The sequence below is a fragment of the Salvelinus sp. IW2-2015 genome, linkage group LG15, assembly GCF_002910315.2.
Source record: "Salvelinus sp. IW2-2015 linkage group LG15, ASM291031v2, whole genome shotgun sequence".
Lineage (NCBI taxonomy): Eukaryota > Metazoa > Chordata > Actinopteri > Salmoniformes > Salmonidae > Salvelinus > Salvelinus sp. IW2-2015.
Window position 1 is genome coordinate 47803107 of NC_036855.1, and position 14914 is coordinate 47818020.

Below are 14914 nucleotides of genomic sequence, written 5' to 3' on the forward strand. Positions count from 1 at the left end.
AGAGTGTGATCCACAACCTGTTGCGAGGGAGTAAAATATGTTAACGGGACGATATAAAGATGAATCACAATAATTGTTTGCTAAAAGACAAATAATTGCTTGCCACAATGTAATTTTGGTAATGGCGAGACTGGTGAGAGGTAAAAATCCTTGCATAAACTGCCTACATTACTACAAATATGAATGGCTAATTATGGAAAATAAGATAAACAGGATTTTAAAATATATATATATCTATATCTATATATATTAATGCCTATATTATAATCACAAATCGAGGTGAGGGCGATGGAATTGTTTACAGACAGATTATTTCACTTATAATTCACTGTATCCAATTCCAGTGGAGGATAATTTACATTAAGTTGACTGTGCCTTTAAACAACTTGGAAAATTCCAGAAAATTATGTATGGCTTTTAGAAGCTTCTGATAGGCTAATTGACATATTTGAGTCAATTGGAGTGTACCTGTGGATGTATTTCAAGGCCACCTTCAAACTCAATGCCTCTTTGCTTGACATCATGGAAAATCAAAAGAAATCAGCCAAGACCTCAGAAAAAACATTGTAGACCTCCACAAGTCTGCTCATTTCTGGAACAATTTCCAAAATGCCTGAAAGGTACCACGTTCATCTATACAAACAATAGTACACAAGTATAAAACACATGGGTCCACGCAAGCAATCATACCGCTCAGGAAGGAGACACGTTCTGTCTCCTAGAGATGAACATACTTTGGTGCGAAAAGTGCAAATCAATCCCAGAACAACAGCACAGGAAATTGTGAAGATGCTGGAGGAATACAAAATATAAGGTACAAATCCTCTCTCTGGAAATGTCAGAATCTCCTAAAAGAGCCACAAGATGGCACTTCAAAGTTTCATTACTACAAACTCCTACATTCTGTGATCAACTTGAAATTTAACTAAATTGAACTAAATTAATAACCATAAAAAACAAAGATCCAGTTGAAGACCCCCAAATTCTATGGGATGCCACCAAAGGTTTTGTAAAAAATAATGCAACTGGCATTTGCATATGGGTTGAATAAATCACAATTAAAGAAGATACCCATGTTAGAGCGTTCTCAAAAAACACTCTTTTCAGACCAGGTAGCTATTACTCTTTCCAAAGTCAAGACATAACTTAATATATTGATAGGACAGAGGGCAAAATTAGACTCAACCATTACTTCCACGGTCCCAGTCATTTACTGGCCAACAAGCTACACAGTATTGATCAATAAGCTGATACAGCAACTATTGAGTCTGAAACAGGGGAATTACTATCAGAACCCATATTAATAAATCAAAGATTCTCCTGCTTCTATAAATAACTGTACAACTCTGATTGTAAATACACACCAAGCCAGACRAAGTCCTTTCTAAAATAAATACACCTCCTCGCTGGGAGCCCAAATCTCTCTCATTGAACTCAAAAGGGCATTGGATAGCATGAATAAAGGCAAATAACCTGGTGAGGTCTATTTAAAATGTAAGAATCAATTAATGCTCAAAATTATTAACACAGCCTTTCACAAAGGTTCATCGGGGAGAGATGTGAATACATCAAAAATTTTACTTTTTTTTTTTTTAAGGTAAGGATGCCACCCAGTGTTCTCACTATTGCCCCCCATCTTTGATATAAACAGATATTAAACTGTTTTCCAAAACGTTGTCGTCTTGAGACTGATCCAAATMAGTCCACATGGTCCTCCTTTGCTATTTTTAGCATCATGCATGGAACACCTGGCCCAGGCAATTAGTAAAATTGAGTTATTACGCAGACGATATTTTACTATATTACTGTATAGACAATGTAATATTTTTTTTATTTATTTATTAAAGATCCCATTAGCTGATTCCAAGGGCAGCAGGCTACCCTCTTCCTGGGTCCAGCAACATTGAGGCAGTTATAACAATTTTAAAATATTACATGACATTACATTGATAACACTTTTACAACACATTCATGTGTTTCTCTCAGGCCACTACTCTACTAATCACATATCTACAATACAAAAATCCATGTGTACGTGTGTGTGTATATGTGCCGGTGTGTCTCTTCACAGTCCCGCTGTTCCATAAGGGTGTAATTTTTACGTGTTTTTAAAAAAATCGGATATTACTGCTTGAATCAGTTATCTGATGTGGAATAGAGTTCCATGTAGTTTTTGGCTCTTTGTAGTTCTGTGTTGTAGTTCTCCATAGTCTTTTCTGAACTTGGGATTGTGAAGAGACCTCGATGGCAATTTCTTGTGGGGTATGCATGGGTGTCTGAGCTGTGTGCTAGTAGTTTAAACAGACACTTCAGTGCATTCAGCTTGTCAACAGTGCTTATAAAAACAAGTAGTGATGAAGTCCACTTTGAGTCATGAGAGATTTTATTAATGTTATCTCTCCGTGTACATTTAATGGCCAGCCGTCCTACCCTGTTCTGAGCCAAGTGTAATGTTCCAAGGTCCCTCTTTGTGCCACCTGACCACACGACTGAACAATAGTCCAGATGCAACAAAACTAGGGCCTGTAGGACCTGCCTTGTTGATAGTGTTCTTAAAAAGGCAGAGCACAGCTTTATTATGGACAGACTTTTCCCCATCTCAGCTACTGTTGTATCAACATGTTTTGACCATGACAGTTTACAARACAGGGTTACTCCAAGCAGTATAGTCACCTCAGCTTGCTCAATTTACACATTATTTATTACAAGTTTTAGTTGAGGTTTAGGGTTTAGTGAATGATTTGTCCTAAATACAAGGCTTTTCGTTTTTGAAATATTTAGGACTAACTTATTCCTTGCCACCCATTCTGAAACTAACTGCAGCTCTTTTAAGTGTTCCAGTGACTTCACTCGCTGTAGTAGCTGACYTGTATAGTGTTGAGTCATCCGCATACATAGACACACGGGCTTTACTCAAAACACCTTTACCTAAAACACAAGGCCAAATCTACACGGGAGTTGCTTAACAAGAAGACCGTGGAGGTTCTGGAGAGGCTGAGTTACAGTTGTGACTTAAATCTGCTTGAAAATCTACGTCAATGGGCGTGAATACTATCTGAAGGCACTGAATGCAATCATTAATTACTTACAAAACCCATCTTTATAGGAAAATAATTTTTAAGCAGTGTTTGAGGATGACACTTTGGGATCTGTGCTACATAGCAAGAGAACATTCTTTCTCTTTTAGCGTTAGAAACAGCCTAATCAAATTCAAGGTGGTTCACCGTATCCACTGGTCCAGGGCTAAACCTGGAGGAATATTCTCTGATTTTGATCGTACATGTGTTCGATGTAAAATAGAACTAGCCAAACTATTTCAGGTTTTGGTTTTCTGGAATGTTTATATTAAAATATGTCTCTGATATACACTGACCGTACAAAACATGAGGAAACCTGCTCTTTCCATGACAGACTGACCAGGTGAATCCAGGTGAACYCTATGATCCCTTAATGAGGTAACTTGTTAAATCCACTTAAAAATCAGTGTAGATGAAGGGGAGAAAGAAAGATTTTTAAGCCTCGAGACAACTGAGACATGGATTGTGTGCATGCGCCATTCYGAGGGTGAATAGGCAAGACAAAAGATTTAAGTGTCTTTGAACGGGGTACAGTAAGTAGTAGGTGTCAGGCGCACCGGTTTGAGTGTGTCAAGAACTGCAATGGTGCTGGGTTTTTCACGCTCAAAAATGTCCTGTGTGTATCAAGAATYGTGACATCAAGCCAACTTGACAACTGTGTGAAGCAGTGGAGTCAACATAGGCCAGCATTCCTATTGAACGCTTTCAACACCTTGTAGAGTCCCATGCCCAGATGAATTGAGGATGTTCTGAGGGCAAAAGAGGGTGCGACGCAATATTAGGAAGGTGTTCCTAATGCTTCGTACAGTCAGTGTATATGACACTTCCGTTGATCCGTCTCCCCTTACAGCTCTTTTTGGAGTACTACCCATAAGCAACCCCTGTCAAGAATTCAGTCTGACACTGTTGCCTGTACCACTCTATTAGCTGGACGACTCATACTTCCCTATCTCACAAATATTGGGTAMGAGATGTATTGAGCTCTCTAAAATGAAAGAAAATGTCATTCAGTAATTCAGTGGTGTAGTCTAATTGTGTGTGAGTTTTATGTAAAACAAAATAGTAGATACTCCGTGTGAAATCAGACAGGACTTCCTCATTACTAAGGGGGGGGGCGGAGTCACATCTCTGATGTTAAGTTGAACTCTGACGCCATGCATTCCCGCCCAGTTAAACTCTGGTAATACACACAGCAGGGGCGACTGTAAACTCAGTAACACGCAGGGGGTTACGTTATGGGGGCTGCACCCAGGGGGTAAGGTGTGACAGTCACCTGGTGTACAACGAGCGATGCTGACAAATAACCAGAGATGGGAGTTTAATAATTTTGCTCTTAAATGTGCTCCAAAACATCCCTGAAATTTCAGAGAYCGCCTTCTGTCTGACTTGAAGGCCACTTTTTCCATACGATTTAAATTTGATGGAGAGCAGTTGAAAGACGAATCAAGCAAAAGTGAGTTTCTTCCAACCTCTTCAGCAGTGAGAGACACTGGTGTTAGAATCAATAAAAAATAAAGGAAACCCTTCTCTTTCCAACCCAGATCTTTATGAGGCTTTTGAAGTGAGGGATAGTTTTGTAACTTCTTGTGTTCATTTTCCCCCCACAATTCACAGCAACCCGGGCAATGATCTCTAGTGGATATTATCAGCAAATAATGGCTTTGGAGTAATAAAAGTCTTAAAACTAGTCTAAAYTAACWAGTCTTAAAAAGTTKAATAAGGACTATTTTATCTCACCAAGGGGGGAAATTGGTTGTATCTGGACTATAGACTAGTGCATAGATATTGAACCACAAGACTGAATGAAATTAACCTGCAGTTGAAAAATACATAAAAACAAGACAACCCCTTGAGATAGTCTTTCTGACTACAAAACAATGCAAAACCTTTCAAGCACAACCCATGCTTTTTGACAGGTTTCCACGGCCTACACGTGCGAGGAAAGGATGAGTGATAGAGTACAAAAAAGGGGGGGGGCAGAAGGAGGGGGAGAGAGAGGGGGTATTTGTCTTCTGTGTGCGCGGCGCAGACGCAGGGGTTGTGCTGTTCATTTAATGCAAGGTTAGGCAGGCGTCGCTGATGAATGGACTGTCGACAGGAGAACAAAAGCAGGAGCTCCATCATACACACCCACACACATTCTCTCCCTCACACGTGGTCCACACGCAGGACCAGAAGTTACCAATAGGCAAAGATCTAGGATTAAGCGCCCATAAGGGGGAAAACACGAAACTGGCCAGTGTCTATGGGAAATTTCTTACAACTCCCACAGTCTACCACTATCCACAATACCCCTTTGAAATACTGGTCAAACACAGACACCCAAGAGCCACCCTTAACACCTGTCACCAGAGATTCTGTTAATTGTCAAATTTTCAGTCAAATGTTCAGTCACTTACAGAGTTTTGAAGGAAAAATATGCCTGACAATTTTTTTTATACAAGYTAATTAACACAAAAGCACTAAAAACATTGATTTAAATGACTATTTCATATAATTTTTTGTTTCACTTTTCACATTGCACTAGGCTCTAAACCTAGAACAGGTCATCCACATTCCAAGAAATAGAACAAATAAAAAAGGTGGATATGTTCAATTATGTGGCTGAGAAAAGAGGAAAAATGAGAGGATGTTTACAAATTCCATTAGATCCACGGGGCCGACCAAGAGCAGAGGCAGATAATAACCAGCTATTGATTAACTTTTGAAATAGTGGAGAGACACTGCACAATGCTCTCAGAATACAGTGGGCCACCAAAGACAAATCACTTGCCAGAGTCAASCAGGGCTATTTCTGCTCTATCTGTTCTCTCTCTGTGTCTTCGCAAATGGCACCCTGTTCCCTTCATAGTGCACTGCGTTTGACCAGAGCCCTATGCCGATCAGTCTGTGAGCTTCTCAGAGGAGGGGGAGACAAAGAGCCGCGGTGAGTGCCTGCCAGCACAGTACAGAATAGACTAGATGATAGGTGGATGACAGTTCACGGTACAGAGTGAACTATCATCCACCCCCTGCCTAGTGCCAAAGATTGGTTACGGAAAAAAAGTAAACAAGGGGTCTCTGAAAGCGTCTGGATGTGTGGGGTTTTGCMCCACTGCAGCACTTAGGCAAATGTTTAAAAATAATCAACTAATCACAGTTATCACTARCAGAATAGTTTTATCAGGTGTGTTAGAGCTGATAGTGTTAGATTCTTTATTTGGATACTCCATTTGGTTAGAATGTACATTCTTCTTCTGCCRCCCAACAACCCCATACACACAAAGCACGTTGAGAGGCTCAGGGTCAGCCACATTTCAGCACACCTCGATGTAGAGCAATTTTGGGTTTAAGTGCCTCGCTCAAGGGCACATGACAGTGGTTTGTACTCGGGATAAGAGAAAGCAGTTCCCAGTAGTAGAGGTCGACCGACTATGATTTTTCAACGCCGATACAGATACCGATTATTGGAGGACCAAAAAAAGKCGATACCAATTCATCTGCCGATTTGTTTTTGATTTATTTGTAATAATGACAATTACAACAATACCGAATGAACACTTATTTTAACTTAATATAATACATCAATAAAATCAATTTAGCCTCAAAAAATCCATGAAACATGTTCAATTTGGTTTAAATAATGCAAAAAACAAAGTGTTGGAGAAGAAAGTAAAAGATGCAATATGTGCCGCTGTAAAAAAGCTAACGTTTAAGTTCCTTGCTCAGAACATGAGAACATATGAAAGTTGGTGGTTCCTTTTAACATGAGTCTTCAATATTCCCAGGTAAGAAGTTTAGGTTGTATGTATTATAGGAATTATAGGACTATTTCTCTCCTATACCATTTGTATTTCATATACCTTTGACTATTGGATGTTCTCTTATAGGCACTTTAGTATTGCCAGTGTAACAGTATAGCTTCGTCCCTTTCCTAGCCCCGACCTGGGCTCGAACCAGGAACACATCGACAACAGCCACCCTCGAAGCATCCGTTACCCATCGCTCACAAAAGCCGCGGCCCTTGCAGAGCAAGGGGAACAACTACTCCAAGTCTCAGAGCGAGTGACGTCACCGATTGAAACGCTATTAGCGCGCACCCCGCTAACTAGCTAGCCATTCACATCGGTTACACCAGCCTCCATCTCGGGAGTTGATAGGCTTGAAGTTATAAAACAGCTCAATTCTTGAAGCATTGCGAAGAGCTGCTGGCAAAACGCACGAAAGTGCTGTTTGAATGAAAATGCGTACGAGCCTGCTGCTGCCTTCCATCGCTCAGTCAGACTGCTCTATCAAATATCAAATCATAGACTTAATTATAACATAATAACACACAGAAATACGAGCCTTTGGTCATTAATATGGTCGAATCCGGAAACTATCATTTTCGAAAACAAAAACATTTATTCTTTCTGTGAAATACGGAACTGTTCTGTATTTTATCTAACGGGTGGCATCCCTAAGTCTAAATATTGCTGTTACATTGTACAACCTTCAATGTTATGTCATAATTATGTACAATTCTGGCCAATTAATTACGGTCTGTGTTAGGAATAAATGGACTTCACACAGTTTGCAACGAGCCAGGCGGCCCAAACTGCTTGCATATACCCTGACTGCTTGCACGGAACGCAAGAGAAGTGACACAATTTCCATAATTATAAGAAAATTCATGTTAGCAGGCAATATTAACTAAATATGCAGGTTTAAAAATATATACTTGTGTATTGATTTTAAAGAAAGGCATTGATTTTTATGGTTAGGATTGGTGCAACGACAGTGCTAAATCATCACCCGTTTGGCGAAGTAGGCTGTGATTCGATGATAAATTAACAGGCACCGCATCGATTATATGCAACGCAGGACACGCTAGATAAACTAGTAATATCATCAACCATGTGTAGTTAACTAGTGATTATGTGAAGATTGATTGTTTAATAAGTTTAATTTAAATTTTAAATTTATTTAACCTTTATTTAACCAGGAAGGGCTCATTGAGATTTAAAATCTCTTTTTCAAGAGCGTCCTGGCCAAGATAGGCAGCACCAAGTCATTACAAAAATTGGCACTTGCCTTGGCTAGCTAGCAACTTGCCTTGGCTTCTTGCTGCCCTCACGTAACAGGTAGTCAGCCTGCCACACAGGCTCCTCGTGGAGTGCATCACTGCCTGGTACGGCAATTGCTCGGCCTCCAACCGCAAGGCACTAAAGAGGGTAGTGCGTACGGCCCAGTACATCACTGGGGCTAAGCTGCCTGCCATCCAGGACCTCTACACCAGGCAGTGTCAGAGGAAGGCCCTAAAAATTGTCAAAGACCCCAGCCACCCCAGTCATAGACTGTTCTCTCTACTACCGCATGGCAAGCGGTACCGGAGTGCCAAGTCTAGGACAAAAAGGCTTCTCAACAGTTTTTACCCCCAAGCCATAAGACTCCTGAACAGGTAACCAAATGGTTACCCTGGACTATTTGCATTGTGTGCCCCCCCCAACCCCTCTTTTACGCTGCTGCTACTCTCTGTTTATCTTATATACATAGTCACTTTAACTATACATTCATGTACATACTACCTAAATTGGCCCGACCAACCACTGCTCCCGCACATTGGCTAACCGGGCTATGTGCATTGTGTCCCACCCCCCGCCAACCCCTCTTTTTACGCTTCTGCTACTCTCTGTTCATCATATATGCATAGTCACTTTAACGATACCTACATGTACATACTACCTCAATAAGCCTGACTAACAGGTGTCTGTATGTAGCCTTGCTACTCTTTTCTCAAAGGTCACTTTAACGATACCTACACACACACACACCTTTTAATTTTTTTATATATATTTTTTGCACCATTGGTTATAGCCTGTAAGTAAGCATTTCACTGTAAGGTCTACACTTGTTGTATTCGGCGCACGCGACAAATAAACTTTGATTTGATTTGATGTAAGACAGGTAGTTAGAGCGTTGGACTAGTAACCGGAAGGTTYCAAAAACGAATACCCGAGCTGACAAGGTAAAAATCTGTCATTCTGCCCCTGAAAAAGGCAGTTAACCCACCGTTCCTAGGCCGTCATTGAAAATACGAATGTGTTCTTAACTGACTTGCCTAGTTAAATAAAGGTGTGTAAAAAAATATATATATAAAAAAAAAWWTMGGCCAAATCGGTGTCCAAAAATACCGATTATGAAAACTTGAAATCGGCCCTAATTAATCCGCCATTCCGATTAATCGGTCGACCTCTACCCAGTAGGCATGAAATGGCACAGAACGTTTTTAAATGGGGAGGTACTACCTGAACTTGTCCTATAACAGCACTCCATTTCTGCTGGAAAATGCCAAGTTGTGCCATTTTGAACATGACGCAAATGTTCACCACCCCACTGTAGAGTTTTGACCTGATTAGAAATTGGAGAAGGCACCAAAATGTGCATATTTAACATAAAGATTAAATATGCATTAAATGTTTATATTTAAGGTACAGAAAGAACACACCACATATGTAACACGGTCTCCCTGGTGTGACAAACTCCCTTCACACGTGACGCAACATGCATGTAAGTCAGCCACACCTGGGGATCGGGAGGATTGTCTATCCATCACACTGGTGTACCACCCAGCTGACCCTTCCTAGCCAATTAGCTGGCCCCATTTATCACCACACCTGTGATCAATCCTCACCGCTGACAGCCTTGATTAACTCAGAAGATTGAGTTAGGGGTTTGTGTGTGTGTGTGTGTGTGTGTGTGTGTGTGTGTGTGTGTGTGTGTGTGTGTGTGTGTGTGTGTGTGTGTGTGTGTGTGTGTGTGTGTGTGTGTGTGTGTGTGTGTGTGTGTGTGTGTGTGTGTGTGTACGTACGTGCGCGACTCACCGTGCAGTCTGTGCTGTCTGTTATCTTTAGGCAGAAGTCTGATGCAAACTCCAGCTCAGAGAGAGACACTGCGTTACAATCGATCCCCTGGGGAGAGGAGTCCACAAACAAAAGATCAATACACACACTTTCACATTCTGTAATCAAACAAAAAAGGAAATTATAACACGCTTTTGGTCTTATCAAGCAGGAGACAGAAGAACAGTGAAGTATAAGCGATACAAGACAACTAAGCACTTGTACTAAAGGTGACTGCTTTTCCTCTGTTCTTGAGTACAACTCACCAAAAACAGAATACAAAAACAAGAGGTTAGACTCGCCAACAAAGGACTTACATACCTAAAAAAGTACAACAACTAGGGACGGTTTTACACCCCTTTTCAATTTCACCTTCTAAAGCACATTCCTTAACATTCTGAGAGGAAAAAGGCCATAACTGTTTTAACAGGGATTTGCAATTCCCTGAGAGACAGACTCTTAATTTTACGCTGTTCCGACCYTCCTTAATGGAATGTTGTTGGATCGTATCAGAGGGAGGCAATGGAYGAGAATCCATGCAATTTGGGCCAAGGGGGAGCTGTCCATTTTTCACTAAAGGGGAGAAACTATCGATTAGAGGATTCAAATTATATTATTTCACCTGCTCCGCTCGTTCATCATGGGAGAGACGTGGAAAAGAACATGCTACTTCACAAAATGGAGGATGGGTAGAGGAAGGAGCGTCCATGGAAAAGACAGAGAATATAATAAAAATGTTTTTTAAAAGGTATCCATGCTCTCATTTGTGTGTGTGATATAGAAAGTCCATTAGGAAATGCAATGTGTGTTTATATGGTGTATGTAAGTGCAGGATCTGTGAGGATGATTGTGCTTGTAATGTGTGTGTGTATTAGTGTGTTGTACTCGCCCTGCGGTGTTTGTGTATGTGTAGCCTCTCTGCGGTGTGTGTGTGTGTGTGTGTGTGTGTGTGTGTGTTTTCTCCATCAGCTCAGTGAGTGCCTCTCCATCTGCAGGGGGGACAGAGTAATGAAGTTTCCTAAAGAGGAACTTAAACAAGGATTAGACTTATCAATCACCCAGCACTAGAGCACTGCCACACACAGCAACAACCTGCCTCCAGGGACCTCTCTCTCTCTACGACTAACTCTCTTTCCCTCGCTCTGTATTCACCCTCCACACCCACTCTATTTCTGTAACCTTTTTCCTTTCTATATACCTTGTGTTGTATATACCTGTATGACTGCAGGCTTAGAGATGATTGTGTCTGGTTTGAGGACCTGCACCACGGCCTCTGGCACCACGGCCCTCTTCATGCACGCCATCTTGAACCCGTACACGTCATCCCAGAATGCAATACGGTCCTGGTGCTTCGCCGTGTCGCCCACTGCCGCCAGGCTGATGGTGCAACGATCAGGGTAGACTAAAAAGAGAGTAAGAGGGGTGAGATGTATGGACAGACTGAACATAGAGGAGAAGAGTGATAGGGATATGCATTTGAAATGATTTCACTATTCGAATATCGTGATTTTTTTCAATTCAGAAAAATAAATAAATCCTCTACTCTCATCACCAATCAGAATGGCACAAAATGCCACAACAGCAGACATTGTGCAGTTGTTTTCAGGCTGTCATATCTGTAGTTAACTAACGGTAGACTAGGCTAACAGTAACAATGAAAGAGAAGTCTGCTGTCGCCACCATAGAACGGAGTGATTTGCATCGATCCGTTTCTTGTGTTGTGGACCCTCTGTTGGTTCGTACCTATACTAGGCTAATCGCTATTTGAAGTGGGGGAAATGCGCCATGATAGTAAAATGCCTTTTCATGTAAACCGCAACCCATAAGCCATAGCCCATGAGATAGAAAATGAGCTTGAAAATAAAACAATCACTCCTGATATTCAATTAACCGTGCCCATCCCTATTCGGGAGGGAGTGGAGATATGTGGCCAAGTCCGGATACCCGTGCTTGCATGCTAAAGAGTAGGTCGTTTGGGTACACAACGTTTCAAAAATGTTTTACACTTTAAAATGCCAGGATGCCATACTCATTTCGGATTTTAATATAGTACGAATTTGCTGCATGGCATTGAGGAAGACAATCATATTTTCAGACCAACATGTGTTTGACAACAGCTGACAATCATATAAGGGGACAGGTCGAACCAAAATTAACAAATGGCTGAAAAAAAGGCAATTGCGCATTCTCAGTATGGCTGAGCCTAGTATGTTGATATTTGTTGCTTACTGCATATATTTGACCAAACAGTACATTCTAAATAGTATGTAGCACTATCAGTACACAGTATGTCGTTTTAGTAAGACGCATGCAAGATAGATTTCAGACTACGGTGGAGATGACCTAAGACGACAGAAAGCTAAAGGCACATTTGTATTGGTCAGACACTGGGCGACTGTCGCATATTTATGGATTAAGAGTTCTGAGGAGTCTGGCTTTGAGTTGGACGCCTTTCCCCCCTGATTCCACTGCTGAATCTGAATTCCTGACTTGCTATCAACGCTGCAGTAGTGTGCACGATCGGGACCTTTTGTGTGGACCTTACCGTGAAATGCTAACTTTACAAGCCCTTAACCAACAATGCAGTTCAAGAAATAAAGTTTTTAAAATATGTACGAAATAAAATAAAGTTAAAAATATATAATAATTACAGGTTAGGTTACTCCAGGTAATTTGTAAAGTGACTATGCATAGATAATAAACAAGGAGTAGCAGCAGTGTAAAAACAAAAGGGGGGGGTGGGGGTCAATGTAAACAGTCCAGGTGGCCATTTGATTAATTGTTCAGCAGTCTTATGACTTGGAGGTAGAAGCTGTTAAGGAGCCTTTTGGTCCTAGACTTCGCGCTCTGGTACCGCTTGCCGTGAAAGAACAGTCTATGATGATGGTGTCGGGTGACTGGAGTCTGATACATTTTTGGGCCTTCCTCTGACACCGCCTAGTATATAGGTCCTGGATGTCAGGATGATTGGCCCAGTGATGTACTGGGCTGTACGCACTACCCTCTGTAGCGCCTTACGGTCAGCAGTTGCCACACCAGGCGGTGATGCAACCGATCAGGATGCTATTGATGGTGCAGCTGTAGAACGTTTTGAGGATCTCAGGACCCATGCCAAATCTTTTCGGTCTCCTGAGGGGGAAAAGTGMTGTCGTGCCCTCTTCAAGACTTTCTTGGTGTGTTTGGACCATTATTGTTCGTTGGCGATATGGACACCAAGGAACTTGAAACTCTCGAACCGCTCCACTACAGCCAAGACGATGTTAATGGGGGCCTGTTCGGCCAGCCTTTTCCTTTAGTCCACAATCAGCTCCTGTCTTGCTCATGTTGAGGAAGAGGTTGTTGTCCTGGCACCACARGACCAGGTCCCTGACGACCTCCCTATAGGCTGTCTCGTCGTTGTCGGTGATCAGGCCTACCACTGTTGTGTCGTCAGCAAACCTAATGATGGTGTTGGGAGTCGTGCTTGGCCACACAGTCATGGGTGAACAGGGAGGATAGGAGGGGAAGAGGAGCCCCAATGTTGAGGATCAGCTTGGCAGATGTGTTGTTGCGTACCCTTACCACCTGGGAGTGGCCCGTCAGGAAGTCCAGGATCCAGTTGCAGAGGGAGGTGTTTAGTCCCAGGGTCCTTAGCTTAGTGATGAGCTATGTGGGCACTACGGTGTTGAACGCTGAGCTGTAGTCAATGAACAGCATTCTCACATAGGTGTTCCTTTTGTCCAGGTGGGAAAGGGCAGTGTGGAGTGCGATTGAGATTGCATCATCTGTGGATCTGTTGGGGCGGTATGCGAATTTGAGTGGGTCTAGGGTTTACGGCACGATAGTGTTGATGTGAGCCATGACCAGCCTTTCAAAGCACTTRATGGCTACCGACGTGAGTGCTACCGGGGGGTTATCATTTAGGCAGCTTACCTTCGCTTAATTGGGCACAGGTACTATGGTGGTCTGTTTGAAACATGTAGGTATTACAGACTCGGTCAGGGAGAGGTTGAAAATCCCAGTGAAGACACTTGCCAGTTGGTSCGCGCATGCCTTGAGTACACATCCTGGTAATCCATCTGGCCCCGCGGCTTTCGGGAATGTTGACCTGTTTAAAACTTRGGGATCGGTGTCCCTTCCACGGGACAGTTGAGCTAACGTAGGCTAATGCGATTAGCATGGGGTTGTAAGTAACAAGACAATTTCCCAGCACATAGACATATCTGACATTGGCAGAAAGCRTAAATTCTTGTTAATCTAACTGCACTGTCCAATTTACAGTAGCTATTACAGTGAAAAAAGACCATGCTATTGTTTGAAGAGAGTGCACAATTTTGAACATGAAAAGTTACTAATAAACAAATTAGGCACAWGTGGGCCGTCTTGATACAACATTTTGAACAGAAAMMCAATGGTTCATTGGATCAGTCTAAAACTTTGCACATATAATGCTGCAATCGAGTGGCCAAAATCTAAATTGCAGCTGGGATGGAATAATACATTATGGCCTTTCTCTTGCATTTCAAAGATGATGYTACAAATAAAATACAAAAGAACGGCTGTGAGTCAAGGGGGGTACACAGACATCCCCTTTGTATTATCTTTTACCAGATCTATTGTGTTATATTCTCCTACATTCCTTTCTCTATATTCTCCATTTACACAAACTTCAAAATGTTTTCTTTCAAATGGTACCAAGAACATTCATATCCTTGCTGKCTGAGTTACAGGCAGTTAGATTTGGGTATGTCATTTTAGCKATTTTTTTAAAGGGGCAGATCCTTCCTCTTGCTCAGTTGTGCACTGGGGCCTCCCACTCTTTCTATTCTGGTTAGTGCCAGTTTGCGCRGTTCTGTGAAGGGAGTAATACACAGCGTACGAGATCTTCAGTTTCTTGGAAATTTCATTTCTCAGAACAYGAATAGACTGACGAGTTTCAGAAGAATGTTATTTGTTTCTGGCCATTTTGAGCCTGTAATCGAACCCACAAATGCTGAT

At 41.8% G+C, this 14914-nt stretch overlaps 1 protein-coding gene across 1 annotated transcript in view; it reads right to left on the reverse strand.

Annotated features, from left to right (window-relative positions):
* Positions 1-14914, reverse strand: part of prmt3 (protein arginine methyltransferase 3) — a 107379-nt gene that overhangs the window by 38953 nt on the left and 53512 nt on the right. The window contains exons 12-13 of the mRNA XM_024002522.1: positions 11152-11359; positions 9920-10006 (exon numbers count right to left, since the gene is read on the reverse strand). Of these exons, the coding sequence (XP_023858290.1) occupies positions 9920-10006; positions 11152-11359 (295 nt within the window). The remainder of the gene's footprint in view (positions 1-9919; positions 10007-11151; positions 11360-14914) is intronic.